At 44.7% G+C, this 15,136-nt stretch overlaps 1 protein-coding gene across 2 annotated transcripts in view; it reads right to left on the bottom strand.

Annotated features, from left to right (window-relative positions):
• Positions 1-15,136, bottom strand: part of dnah10 (dynein axonemal heavy chain 10) — a 248,394-nt gene that overhangs the window by 59,477 nt on the left and 173,781 nt on the right. For both annotated transcript variants that reach the window (XR_010967225.1, XM_068006240.1), the window contains exons 58-61: positions 8,478-8,659; positions 6,848-6,984; positions 6,457-6,674; positions 1,055-1,276 (exon numbers count right to left, since the gene is read on the bottom strand). Coding sequence is in view for 1 of the 2 variants with exons in the window: in XM_068006240.1 (XP_067862341.1) it covers positions 1,055-1,276; positions 6,457-6,674; positions 6,848-6,984; positions 8,478-8,659 (759 nt within the window). In the remaining variant the exon portion in view is untranslated. The remainder of the gene's footprint in view (positions 1-1,054; positions 1,277-6,456; positions 6,675-6,847; positions 6,985-8,477; positions 8,660-15,136) is intronic.

Here is a 15,136-nt window from a genome sequence, read left to right as displayed (position 1 = left end):
CAATCAAATCTACCAAATCACAAAGCAACAAGTGCTACAAAAAGACAAACCAATTGTTCAAATAATTTCCTTGCATTGTTGTTAGGAGGTTTTTAAAAGGTGGAAAGAAAGGTGAAGAGGTTTAATTGGGGAGTTTCGAAGACCAGGACTGAGGTGGCTAAATACTCTTAAATGCGAAGTGTTGGCGGACCAGGAGCCAGTATTGGCCAGTAGGATAGGGATGATGGTGGGAGCGGGGACAGTGCAGGATAGCAAACATGGGCCACAGTTTTGGACAAGTTGGAGTTAATGTAGGATGAAGACTGCGAGGCCAGCAAGGAGACCATTCAATGGTCAAGTCCAGAGCTGGCTAAAGCACGCATATGGGTTTCAATGGTTGTGGGGTTGAGACAAGGGCAGAGGCGGGCAATGTTGCACAGATAGAAGTAAGCAGTGCTGTGGAGTTTAAAAATCAGCTCAGGGTCAAACAGGACACCGAGATTACGAATGATCTGGTTCAGCCTCAGACAGTGGCCAGGGAGGAAACTAGAATAAGGAGCAGAGTTTATGGCAGCAAGTAAAACAGGTCTAATTATTGTCCTGATTGCTTCCAGCATGGCACGTGACCCAGCTGCACCAGATCAGAACTGCTTTTCCACAACCTTTCTTTAATTCAAGTGGTAACAAGAACTGAGTCAGGTTCTGTCTTCAGGGAATCAGGCATGAGCCTGCAGGACCCATGTTATACTTGCACATGTTTTATGAGTGCAATTCAGAACTGCACAAGAATCAGAATCACGTGTAAATTATGTAACTGTTACATTATACATTAAAAAAGCTCTTCATTAGCTGTAAAGTGTTTTGGGACGTCCTGAGGTTGTGAAAGGCGCTATATAAATGCAAATCTTTCTATCTTTATTATGAAACTGCACCACAATTAGAAAAGGAAAACTGACTTCAATCATTACACCAGATGTAAACCTGTGGTTTTCAGATACAGTACAATAATTTGACAGCAGAAGTACGTCATTTTCAAGCAGTAATATAACAATATTTGTACTATGATGCAACAGACCTGCTGATTTCAACTTCATCCGTAAGCAAGTTTTCCAAACGAAATGGTTGACTCAATGGAATTTCACGTTTCAGTACATCACTCTGCCATTCATCATAAATCATTTCATTGCGGAACTCTGAGCTGAAGGCTCCCTCATAGCTCAGAAAAGCAGCACATATCAGACAGTCTCCAAGTAATCTCACTCTACGTATCTTTAGATCCTCCAAGTCCTTTGTCCATCTGTTTGGAGAAAATAGAAGTTGAATGGTTTTTCATTATCCTCGGACAGCAGTGAGATTTCTGTACACCACGTTTAACACTGAAAACTGACTTCGATATGTGAATTTCAATTTACACTGGCGAGCAATCATTTGCTAAATTACGGTGTGTCAATTGAACTACTTCATGGAATCATAGAATCATAGAAACATAGAAATTTATGGCACAGAAGGAGGCCATTCGGCCCATCGTGTCTGTGGCGGCCAAAAAAGAGCTATCCAGCCTAATTCCACTTTCCAGTACTTGGTCCGTATCCCTGTAGGTTGCAGCATTTCAGGTGCACTTCCAAGAACTTTTTAAATGTGATGAGGGTTTCTGCCTCTACCACCCTTTCAGGCAGTGAGTTCCAGACCCCCACCACCCTCTGGGTGAAAAAAGTTCTCCTCAGCTCCCCTCTAATCCTTCTACCTGTCACTTTCAATCTATGCCCTCTAGTTTCTGACCTCACTGCTAAGGGAAATAGGTCCTCCCTATCCACTCTATCTAGGCCCCTCATAATTTTATACGCCTCAATCAAATCACTCCTCAGCCTCCTCTGTTCCAAAGAAACCAACCCCAGCCTATCCAATCTTTCCTCATAGCTAAAATTCTCCAGTCCTGGCAACATCCTCGTAAATCTCCTCTGTACCCTCTCTAGTGCAATCACATCTTTCCTGGAATGTGGTGACCAGAACTGTACGCAGTACTCTGGCTGTGGCCTAACCAATGTTTTATACAGTTCTAGCATAACCTCCCTGCTCTTATATTCCATGCTTCGGCTAATAAAGGAAAGTATTCCATATGCCTTCTTAACCACCTTATCTATCTGTCCTGCTACCTTCAGGGATCTGTGGACATGCACTCCATGCAGCGTCCCTTTGTTCCTCTACACCTCTCAGTATCCTCCCATTTATTGTGTACTCCCTTGCCTTGTTTGCCCTCCCCAAATGCATTACCTCACACTTCTCCAGATTGAATTCCATTTGTCGCTTTTCTGCCCACCTGACCAGTCCATTGATATCTTCCTACAGTCTACAGCTTTCCTCCTCACTATCAACCGCACGGCCAATTTTTGTATCATCTGCAAACTTCTTAATCATGCCCCCTACATTTAAGTCTAAATCATTAATATATATCACAAAAAGCAAGGGACCTAGTACTGAGCCCTGAACCCCACTGGAAACAGCCTTCCAGTCACAAAAACTTACCCTTTCCTGAACTAATGTAGCTCTTTATGCTTCAACCAAAACTACCAAAAACAGATCAACTGGTTATTTATCTCACTGCTATCTGTGGGATCTTGCTGTGCACAAATTGGCTGCAGTGTTTGCCTACATAATAACAGTGACTACACTTCAAAATTAATTCATTGGCTGTAAAGTGCTCTTGGATGTCCTGAGGCCATGCAAGGTGCTATATAAATGCAAGTTATTTCTTTGTTTGAATAGATGACTTTCCTTGACTATTATTATTATTTCTGAAATCATACAAACATCAAAAAGAACAGTCCTTCAAGAGTTTGTTACAAGGCTCAGTGAAGAGGGTTTGTAGGTGTGGTTAACTACAAGAACAGCAGAAAGTCCGAGGAAATTCAGTGCCTCTGTCTTTACAGGGACTTCTACCAATGCTGCCATGGACAAATGTGTTTTATCAGGTATGTGGGTGAGGATGAGGTGGTTCCCTCACCACCTGACGCAGGCCCAGTCTGGCAGCTACATCCTTCAGGCCTTGGCCACCTTGGGCAGTAGTGGTACTACCAAGAAATTGAAGTCCCCCACCCAGAGTACACTCTGAACCTTTACTGCCCTCAGAGCTTCCTCCAAGTGATGTTCAACATGTCCAGTGTAAGCAAGCACCAATTCTTGGGGGTGCACAACTGGGATGGCTATTTAATGGATGAAGGTGGTGAAAAGTTGGGTCAATGGTCAGTGCCACACTGCTTTTTTGAACAATGACAGCCATGTTTATGGGTGTGACCTCGGGCTCTGGTCTAAGGCATTGACTCTTGAGCTAAAGCGATGGGATGGAGTAAAATTAAAGGTGAACTGTTCTGAAGAATTTTGAAAAATCAATTCTTTTTAACATCATGGGCCGGAACTTGGTCCGACCGGCGTGGCAAGGCTCTCCACACCTCCTGCGGATAAAAAATGCAAATGTACTTACTGCGTTGTCCACGACCTAAATTTGCTGGATTCTGAGATCTTCCTCAGTAGTGTGCTGTGATATCAGCAAAGGCCATGTGCGCATGGGAACACTGTGGGACTGCAAGCCCCGCCCACAAGCAAGCAAGTTAAACTCATAAATTAAAATGACATTCCCGATGTTAGTTGAAATGAAAATTTAGCATAACATACCTTATTATAAAAAGGCAAGGAAATGATTTATAATGTACTGTAACATACAGAATTTAAAAGTTTAAAAAATTATCTTTTTTAATAAGTTTTTTTAATGATCAAAAAATATTAAACTAGGAATAATTAGATATTCCGCATTTTTAAAATGTAATTTTTTGTTGTTTTGCAGTCATTATAAGTCTCCGGGCTTTTAAAGGGTAGTGTAGGGCTGGTATCTTCAAGCATACCATCTCGTGGTGTAAGTATCTTTGTTCCAGCTGGGCTGATGAGTAAGTTTATGGTTGTTTGGTGATTGTGTTGGATTGTATATGATTGTGGCGTAGTTGGCCCTTTAAGTCAGGACTGTCAAAGCAACGTTGAACCAATCAGAGCAAGTTCACGATTTCCGGGCTTTAATGCGCATGTGCGCATTCACGAACTTGCTCCGATGGATTTAACGGCGGTTGGGATGGACGCCATTACGGAGCGGTGTCCAAGGTAAGTGAGTTCTGGGCCCATGTGTTGAAAATTGAATTTTTCTTGAAGAGAAAGAAAACCAAGAATTGAGTTTTGAAGATGGAGTACTCACGTGCAACTTACCCTGTATTGGGAAAAATGAACTGATAGGACCTATTACAGGAAAGCCAGTAGTCTAGAGGTTTTGGTACTGGGCTAGTAACTCAGAGGTCGTGAGTTGAAATGGCAAGTTGTGAAACTGAATTCAATAAATCTGGTAATTTGGGAGCTGGCACCAAAAAAAATTATCTTTAAAGCAGCTGGATTATCAAAAAAAACCAACTGCTTCACTAATGTCCTTCAGGGAAGGGAACCTGCCACCCTTACATGGTATGGCCCACATGTGAGTCTAGTCCCACAGTCTGAAACCATCAGGGCAGCTAGGGGTGAGCAATAAATACTGCCTTACCAGTGTCAACTGGTATTAATTTAATATAATCTAGAACTTGTATTCTGTGCAGGAGTAATCAGTAAAGAATGATCACCACTACACATTGAAACATTATCCCACATTTTAACAGAATTCAAATAGCTCAGTGTTAAAATAGACTTTCTCAAATATCAAATCAAGAAGGAGGTAGATTGATGGCAGGTCCCCAAGTAGTTTCTTGACCAGTACGTTTCCAGCCCAATGAGGAAGGAGGCATTGCTGGACTTGGTTCTGGGAAATGAGGCGGACCAAGTGTCGGTGGGGGAACATTTAGGGAACAGCGATCATAGTTTCATAAGGTTTAGAATAGCTATGAAAAAGGACATGGACCATTCTAAATTGGAGGAGGGCCAATTTCAGTGGGATGAGAACAGATCTGGCCCGGGTAAATTGGAGTTGATATCTGCAGAAGTTGATAGCCAAGTTCCGCACCCATGAGGACGGCCTCAACCGGGATCTTGGGTTCATGTCACGCTACACGTAACCCCACCAGCAAAAAAGGGAAAAAAAGTTATGTTTTTAATATTCACTCTCTCTCTCTCTCTCTCTCTCTGCCATTTGGGTTTCTTTCTGTCTGTCTGTGTAATTGACACAATGTATATCCAGTGTACTGGGACGTGCTGTTCTCCGTGACTGGCCTGTTTAAACAACAACGACACCTTTTGATTGGTGTGATGCTGTCCCAGCCTAGTATAAGATATGCGATTTGAGAACCTTTTCACTCATTCACCTGACGAAGGGGATAATCTCCGAAAGCTTGTGATTTTAAAATAAATTTGTTGGACTATAACCTGGTGTTGTAAGATTCCTTACATTAATTCTAAAAGGGGTACAGGAACAGAGAGATGGTGGCAGGGCAGGTTGAGAAAGCAGTTAAAAAAGCATACGGGATCGGCTTTATAAATAGAGGCATAGAGTACAAAAGCAAGGAAGTCATGATGAACCTTTATAAAACACTGGTTTGGCCACAACTGTAGTATTGTGTCCAGTTCTGGGCACCGCACTTTAGGAAAGATGTGAAGTTCTTAGAAAGGGTGCAGAAGAGATTTACTAGAATGATTCCAGGGGTGAGGGACTTTAGTTACGTGGATAGTCTGGAGAAGCTGGGGTTGTTCTCCTTGGAACAGAGAAGATTGAGAGAAGATATGATAGAGGTATTCAAAATCATGAAGGGTCTAGACAGGGTAGATAGAGAGAAACTGTTCCCATTGGCAGAAAGGTCAAGAACCAGAGGACATAGATTTAAGGTGATTGGCAAAAGAACCAAGGGTGACATGAGGAAAAACTTCTTTACACGGCGAGTGGTTAGGATCTGGAATGCACTGCCCGAGGGGGTGGTGGAGGCAGATTCAATCATGGCCTTCAAAAGGGAACTGGGTAAATACTTGAAAGGAAAAAATTTGCAGGGCTATAGGGATAGGGCGGGGAAGTGGGACTAGCTGGATTACTGTTGCATAGAGCCGGCGCGGACTCGATGGGCCAAATGGCCTCCTTCCATGCTGTAACCTTTCTTTGATTCTAACCCAGTGAGCTCACCAATGCCAACTCTAGACAGCAAATCAGAAAAGCAGTTCAAGCTGCTCATTTATCCTCAAACCCAGTACTGTAATACTTGTGCACTCAACACAGAATCAGGAGGTCCAGATAATCACAAACTATAAGAGGGTAAAATTGGTCTTGAGAGATAGGGTAAGATGGGTGATAACGATCGGTAGCATGTTTCATACCCCAGTCGATTTTCGTTGCCATTGTCTTCAATGGAAAATTGGGCAAGATGTAAAATGGGCGACCAATCCGATCCGCCAGCACCTGTTGTGACCTACTGCCCAAGACAAATTTCACTCCCTTTTTAGATGGGTTGAAAATTTACTGACAAAGCCCACCTAACGTTTTCAGATCCCAATCCAGAGATGAGCTTGTCCGCTGCCACCAATCGGCGCTCCATGATTTCGGCTTCTTCTTGCAGCTGCTGCTTTTCTCTCATCGCAGCCTCGTACCGATCGCTTAGAGCTTGGAGCTCCCTCTGTATATCCGCCAGTTCTGCCTGGATCTTCTCCAAATCACGTTTGCTTTGATAATAATTGCGTTCTAACCTGGCTACCTACAGAAAGAGCAAATACCTGCAGTTGAGCTTTCATTCCAGATTGAACAGACCAATGGACAGGAGGAAAAAGTTAAATCTGGCTGCCTAAAAAGGTCACCCTTTGATAAACATAAAAGAAATGTACGTTTGCAAAAAGTACAGCGACACAGCCTTTGCAGAGAGTGATATACCTTCTCTCGCTTTGGTTTGATTTCTCTGGCCACATCACAGTAGCCCATGACAGCCTCCACAAACTTCAACATCCCAGCACCGGCTCTACTGATGGCCTGCATTTCATCGAATGACGTGTTCAGATTCTTGAGAAAACCTACAAAAGGATACACTATTCACTAAACAAAAGCAACTGAAAATCTGACATATTTCTTCATTAATAGCTGAACTGTAATATTCCTACGGCACATATTTCTTTCACACTGTAAAGCCTGTAACATGATAGACAGATAGGCCCTGAATTTGCACGGGCCTTCTGGTGCACTCCCACTGTAACGGCACTGGGAGTACCGTGGGGGAGCCTGAAAATGGGCCGGGACCTGGATACGCAGGACTCTTCCCTGAACCTTCATCAGGAGGCAGGGGCTTCCCACACTGGGGGTCACTGCTTCCCAAAACTCAGCAGGACTCTGCACTGGGGCTCATTAGTGCATGCTCAGTGAGAGTAGACGTGCCGGCTTCCAGAAGAGCACTAGTGTAGTGGTTATATTCCTGGGCTAGTGATCCACAGGCCTGAAATCGAGAGAACGTGGGTTCAAATCCCACCATGACAGTTTGAGAATTTGAATTCATAGAATCACAGAAAGGTTACAGCACGGAAGGAGGCCATTCGGCCCATCGAGTCTGTGCTGGCTCTTCGCAAGAGCAATCCAGTTAGTCCCACACCCCCGCCCTATCCCCGTAGCCCTGCAGAGAAGATTTACTAGAAGATTCCAGGGATGAAGGACTTTAGTTACGTGGATAGACTGGAGAAGCTGGGGTTGTGCTTCTTGGAACAGAGATGGTTGAGACGAGATATGAGAGAGATGTTCAAAATCATGAAGGGTCTAGGCAGAGTAGATAGAGAGAAATTGTCCACTAGCGGGAGGGTCAAGAACCAGAGGACATAGATTTAAGGTGATTGGCAAAAGAACCAAAGGTGAAATGAGTGAAATTACACAGCGAGTGGTTATGATCTGGAATGCACTGCCCGAGGGGGTGGTGGAGGCAGATTCAATCATGGCCTTCAAAAGGGAACTTGATAAGTACTTGAAAGGAAAAAATTTGCAGGGCTATGGGGATAGGGTGAGGGAGTGGGACTAGCTGGATTGCTCTTGCATAGCGCTGGCACGGACACGATGGGCCGAATGGCCTCCTTCCATGCTGTAACCTTTCTATGATTCTATAACAGAGGTGGTGGGGCGGCTATCCAGGGAAGCAGGCTGGATCCCTAAAAAATAAGTAATGTTTTCTCCTAAATATTTTTTTATTACAAATAGGACCAAAGGGAAGCTAAAGCCCCTCCTCCCACCAGACTTCAGGTGTCGGAGTTTCTGGTCTACGTGGGCAGGTGGGTGCCAAAAATACTGTCCCTAGTGACACGGGCACCCACTGTCCCCATGCAAATGAGGTGCCCTCCCAATGACCCCAAATCCATCAGTAAGCCAATGCTGGAGGGCTCCAAAGGGCACGATCTCAGCAGTTACTGCGGGATCACCAGCTGAACAATGGAGGCCATTAACAAGCAATATCCCAAGAGCCCCGAATGGTAAAGTTACTGCAACCCCTGCAGATAATGAAAACTGTTTGAATTCCAGCTCAAGCATTTACCTTTTACGGTTTTGACTTGAGTCTGCCCAATAGCATCACAGTCCATCTCCATCAGGTTTTTTAGGAAGTTCGCCTCGGACATCATGCCTTTGGCTGATTTCCAGTTAATCTCTTTATATCCTCGCATGACGAGGATACATTCACAAACAGTTTGTACTTGTCTAGGAGGCTTTGCAAAGGATCTTTTTTAAAAAACAGAAAAGTTATTAAATGCTGCAATAAACAATGAAGTACTTAATTCAGCATTTTCTTTTCGATCGCTCAAAATGAGTTAAATTGTAATCATTAATCCACCCTCTTAATTCCTCACAATTTAATGCTATTCTGTATTGGGAAGTGCAGGTTTATCATTTAAAAGTAAAGTTAACATCAGTGTCTTGCTTTTCTGCATGCTGTTAGGGAAATGCACTTTGCACTGACATCTCCACCTGCACATCACATACATTTAATACAGCTAAACATTCATTATTTATTACTTACTACAGATGTCTGACTCCAATTAAGATCAATATGTTTACCAGAGGGAAAAAAATCTCAAATGGGGTCCAATCTTAAAAGCCACATTGATGTTAATCAAAAAAAGAAAAGCTCATGTAATACCAAGCATGGATGTGAGTTTATAAATATAGCTTGATGCACGTATCAGAGACGCAGTGAGCAGCAGTGAACGGATAGTCTTTTTTTATTTGTTCATGGGATGTGGGCGTCTCTGACGAGGCCGGCATTTATTGCCCATCCCTAATTGCCCTTGAGAAGGTGGTGGTGAGCCGCCTTCTTGAACCGCTGCAGTCCGTGTGGTGAAGGTTCTCCCACAGTGCTGTTAGGAAGGGAGTTCCAGGATTTTGACCCAGCGACGATGAAGGAACAGCGATATATTTCCAAGTCGGGATGGTGTGTGATTTGGAGAGGAACGTGCAGGCGGTGGTGTTCCCATGTGCTTGCTGCTCTTGTCCTTCTAGGTGGTAGAGGTCGCGGGTTTGAGAGGTACTGTCGAAGAATCCTTGGCGAGTTGCTGCAGTGCATCCCGTGGATGGTACACACTGCAGCCACTGTGCGCCAGTGGTGAAGGGAGTGAATGTTTAGGGTGGTGGATGGGGTGCCAATCAAGTGGGCTGCTTTGTCCTGGATGGTGTCGAGCTTCTTGAGTGTTGTTGGAGCTGCACTCATCCAGGCAAGTGGAGAGTATTCCATCACACTCCTGACATGTGCCTTGTAGATGGTGGAAAGGCTCTGGGGAGTCAGGAGGTGAGTCACTCGCCACAGAATACCCAGCCTCTGACCTGCTCTTGTAGCCACAGTATTTATATGGCTGGTCCAGTTAAATTTCTGGTCAATGGTGACCCCCAGGATGTTGATGGTGGGGGATTCGGTGATGGTGATGCCGTTGAATGTCAAGGGGAGGTGGTTAGACTCTCTCGTGTTGGAGATGGTCATTGCCTGGCACTTGTCCGGTGCGAATGTTACTTGCCACTTATCAGCACAAGCCTGGATGTTGTCCAGGTCTTGCTGCATGTGGGCTCAGACTGCTTCATTATTTGAGGGGTTGCGAATGGAACTGAACACTGTGCAATCATCAGCGAACATCCCCATTTCTGACGTTATGATGGAGGGAAGGTCATTGATGAAGCAGCTGAAGATGGTTGGGCCTGGGACATTGCCCTGAGGAACTCCTGCAGCAATGTCCTGGGGCTGAGATGATTGGCCTCCAACAACCACTACCATCTTCCTTTGTGCTAGGTATATCTCCAACCACTGGAGAGTTTTCCCCTGATTCCCATTAACTTCAATTTTACTAGGGCTCCTTGGTGCCACACTTGGTCAAATGCTGCCTTGATGTCAAGGGCAGTCACTCTCACCTCACCTCTGGAATTCAGCTCTTTTGTCCATGTTTGGACCAAGGCTGTAATGTGGTCTGGAGCCGAGTGGTCCTGGCGGAACCCAAACTGAGCATCGGTGAGCAGGTTATTGATGAGTAAGTGCCGCTTGATAGCACTGTCGACGACACCTTCCATCACTTTGCTGATGACTAAGAGTAGACTGATGGGGCGGTAATTGGCCGGATTGGATTTGTCCTGCTTTTTGTGGACAGGACATACCTGGGCAATTTTCCACTTTGTCGGGTAGATGCCAGTGTTGTAGCTGTACTGGAACAGCTAGGCTAGAGGCGCAGCTAGTTCTGGAGCACAAGGCTTCAGCACTATAGCCGCGATGTTGTCGGGGCCCATAGCCTTTGTTGTATCCAGTGCACTCAGCTGTTTCTTGATATCTTGTGGAGTGAATCGAATTGGCTGAAGACTGGCTTCTGTGATGGTGGGGATATCGGGAGGAGGCAGAGATGGATCATCCACTCGGCACTTCTGGCTGAAGGTGGTTGCAAACGCTTCAGCCTTGTCTTTTGCACTCACGTGCTGGACTCGGCCATCATTGAGGATGGGGATGTTTACAAAGCTTCCTCCTCCCATTAGTTGTTTAATTGTCCACCACCATTCACGACTGGATGTGGCAGGACTGGAGGATAGTTCATGAATTCTATTGCCACTCACTGTTAAAGGAGACAGTAAAGGTTTTGGGTACAGCCATTTCTAAGATATTATTGGAAGTTGAAGGCAGCATTTTTTGCCATTTTTAATTTTAAATGTATTTTACCCCTTTCTTGTCCCCGACCCTCCTGCCCAGGTAGGAAACATGCTTGCCTCCACCAGCATCATTTTTGATTTGGCCACCATGCAATATAAAAATTGATCGAGGCTACCTGATCTCAAGTCTTTTCCGTCTTTCCCACATTATGACTAAGATCACAAACCTGCTTTTTAGGGGGCAAGAAAACAGAAGCAGGCCATTTGGCCTTCATGTCTGCTCCATTGCTCCCCCATTTTGTTAGCCAATGCAGCTCCATGACTTAATCCAATTTCATGCTGTCTTTCCAGATCCCTTAATACCCTCAATTACCAAGTAAGGATCTATCTCACTTTTTGTGGTATATATTAATGACCTGGACTTGAATGTGGGGGGTTTGATCAAGAAGTTTGCAGATGATACAAAAATTGGCCATGTGGTTGATAGTGAGGAGGAAAGCTGTGGACTGCAGGAAGATATCAATGGACTGGTCAGGTGGGCAGAAAAGTGGCAAATGGAATTAAATCTGGAGAAGTGTGAGGTAATGCATTTGGGGAGGGCAAACAAGACAAGGGAATACACAATAAATGGGAGGATACTGAGAAGTGTAGAGGAAGAGAGGGAGCTTGGAATGCATGTCCACAGATCCCTGAAGGTAGCAGGACAGATAGATAAGGTGTTTAAGAAGGCATACGGGATACTTTCCTTTATTAGCTGAGGCATAGGATATAAGAGCAGGGAGGTTATGCTAGAACTGTATAAAACATTGGTTAGGCCACAGCTAGACTTCTGCGTACAGTTCTGGTCATCATATTACAGGAAAGATGTGATTGCACTAGAGAGGGTACAGAGGAGATTTACGAGGATGTTGCCAGGGCTGGAGAATTTTAGCTATGAGGAAAGATTGGATAGGCTGGGGTTATTTTCTTTGGAACAGAGGAGGCTGAGGAGTGATTTAATTGAGGTGTATAAAATTAAGAGGGCCCTAGATAGAGTGGATAGGAAGGACCTATTTCCCTTAGCAAAGGTGGTCAATAATCAGCGGGCATAGATTTACAATGATTGGTGGAAGGATTAGAGGGGAGTTGAGGAGAAATTTTTTCACCCAGAGGATGGTGGGGGTCTGGAACTCACTGCCTGAAACTGTGGTAGAGGCAGAAACCCTCATTGCATTTAAAAGGTACTTGGATGTGCGCTTGAGGTGCCGTAAACTACAAGGCTACGGACCAAGTGCTGGAAAGTGGGATTAGGTTGGGTGGCTCTTTTTCGGCCGGCACAGGCACAATGGGCCGAATGGCCTCCTTCTGTGCCGTAAATGTCTATGATTCTATGGTGAGAGCCAATGGGAAGGAGAAAACAGGTAAGGGAAGTGTTTCATTGGACATCCTGAATAATGAGACACTAAGAGAAATGTGGAATAATAATGAGTCAGCATGGATTTACAGCAGGGAACGAGTTCAGCCAGGACGTTCCTGGCCAGCGGCAGAGGTGTGGCTGGAGACAGAACAGCCGCCTGCCTGTCTAACCCGCTACTGTCCCTGTAAATTAACCAAGATCAGCGTCATTTAAATAGTTTTGCTGGGGTCCTGGGCAGTGTTGCTGCCTGCACTGGATGGGGGTGGAATGGCTGTTGCTGCAGAATCGCAATGCCGGTAGTAATTTGAAGGGTCACGCAGCATCCCTGAAGGAGCTGCAGCTGATAGGCATTAGATTGGATGTCCATCTCTTCCTTTAAGTGCCTGTCGTGTTATGTTAAAGTTGCTGCCATTTCTCCCATTACCTAGTACTGCTGGGCAGTTGTTGATTACAGGTGCAACTAGCACCCAGGATTACTAAGGCACTAAGAGCAGAAAGAGTGAAATATGGCGTCACGCTGTCATCTGGTCTTATATCTCAATTAAGCCCCCTTAACATTTTCCTCTCTAGTCTGTCGAACTTAAGCTTCCTTAATCGTCACTCATATCTCAACCCTGTTGCACGTGGGATGATTCCTATTGCTCTTTGTACTCTTTCTCATGCATGGATAGCCTTTCACCAGTGTGATGATCAAAACTGTTCACAGTGCTCCGTACATTATAAAACCTCACCATAACCTCTGAAGACATATGCTCCAGTGTTTGATTACACGCCCTAACATTCCATTTGCTTTTTAGTTGCTTCTTCACATTAAATCAACATTGAAAGTTGTGAGGCTATTGTTACCCCTTTCTACGTCCCCATGCTAGTTCTATCCCATTTGCTGCATTTCCAAGCACTAATTCCTGTGATACTTCACTTAATAGCTCCCACTATTCTGACAATATACTTCTTCTCTTTGCTATTGTTTTATCTATCTTCTTATCTAATTTTGTATTGATTCCCATGGTTTTTAGTTTCATTAGAAGTCTTTCATATGGAACCTTGTCAAAAGCGTTCTGAAAGTTTAAATAAACTATATCAAAGGGAATTTCACTATCTATTTTGTTCGCAAATTATTCCAAGATGTCAGTCAGAATTCACAAGCAGGATCTTCTAAATCCATGCTAGCTGTTGCTAAATAGGGAACCTACAAGCCATGCCTCAGAATGGCTTCCATTACAGATACTGGACTAATGGGCCATGGTCAGACTTGTTGGCTTTCTAAAATGTAGGAATGGTGTTTGCTTGTTTCCAATCCAATGTTTGAAAAGATGCCATATAAGAAGCTTGTTGATAAAAGGGAATGCTTATAGAACAGCTGTTCTATAGTTGTTTACATTGTGTAACCAGTCTGTCTGATCATGGGGGCATTGTGTTATCAGACTGTCTGATCATGGGGGCATTGTGTTACCAGTCTGTCTGATCATGGGGGCATTGTGTTACCAGTCTGTCTGATCATGGGGGCATTGTGTAACCAGTCTGTCTGATCATGGGGGCATTGTGTTACCAGTCTGTCTGATCATGGGGGCATTGTGTAACCAGTCTGTCTGATCATGGGGGCATTGTGTAACCAGTCTGTCTGATCATGGGGGCATTGTGTTACCAGTCTGTCTGATCATGGGGGCATTGTGTTACCAGTCTGTCTGATCATGGGGGCATTGTGTAACCAGTCTGTCTGATCATGGGGGCATTGTGTAACCAGTCTGTCTGATCATGGAGACATTGTGTAACCAGTCTGTCTGATCATGGGGGCATTGTGTAACCAGTCTGTCTGATCATGGAGACATTGTGTAACCAGTCTGTCTGATCATGGGGGCATTGTGATACCAGTCTGTCTGATCATGGGGACATTGTGTTACCAGTCTGTCTGATCATGGGGGCATTGTGTAACCAGTCTGTCTGATCATGGAGACATTGTGTAACCAGTCTGTCTGATCATGGGGGCATTGTGATACCAGTCTGTCTGATCATGGGGGCATTGTGATACCAGTCTGTCTGATCATGGGGGCATTGTGTAACCAGTCTGTCTGATCATGGAGACATTGTGTAACCAGTCTGTCTGATCATGGGGGCATTGTGATACCAGTCTGTCTGATCATGGGGGCATTGTGTTACCAGTCTGTCTGATCATGGGGGCATTGTGTAACCAGTCTGTCTGATCATGGAGACATTGTGTAACCAGTCTGTCTGATCATGGGGGCATTGTGATACCAGTCTGTCTGATCATGGGGGCATTGTGATACCAGTCTGTCTGATCATGGAGACATTGTGTTATCAGACTGTCTGATCATGGGGGCATTGTGTTATCAGACTGTCTGATCATGGAGGCATTGTGTAACCAGACTGTCTGATCATGAAGGCATTGTGTTATCAGACTGTCTGATCATGAAGGCATTGTGTTATCAGACTGTCTGATCATGGAGACATTGTGTAACCAGCCTGTCTGATCATGGAGACATTGTGTTATCAGACTGTCTGATCATGGGGGCATTGTGTTACCAGCCTGTCTGATCATGGGGCCATTGTGTTATCAGACTGTCTGATCATGGAGACATTGTGTTATCAGACTGTCTGATCATGGGGGCATTGTGTTATCAGCCTGTCTGATCATGGGGGCATTGTGTTATCAGCCTGTCTGATCATGG

Source organism: Heptranchias perlo, chromosome 25 (assembly GCF_035084215.1).
Source record: "Heptranchias perlo isolate sHepPer1 chromosome 25, sHepPer1.hap1, whole genome shotgun sequence".
Taxonomy (NCBI): domain Eukaryota; kingdom Metazoa; phylum Chordata; class Chondrichthyes; order Hexanchiformes; family Hexanchidae; genus Heptranchias; species Heptranchias perlo.
Note: the sequence above shows the minus strand (reverse complement) of the source record. Positions and strands in the feature narration are given on the sequence as shown.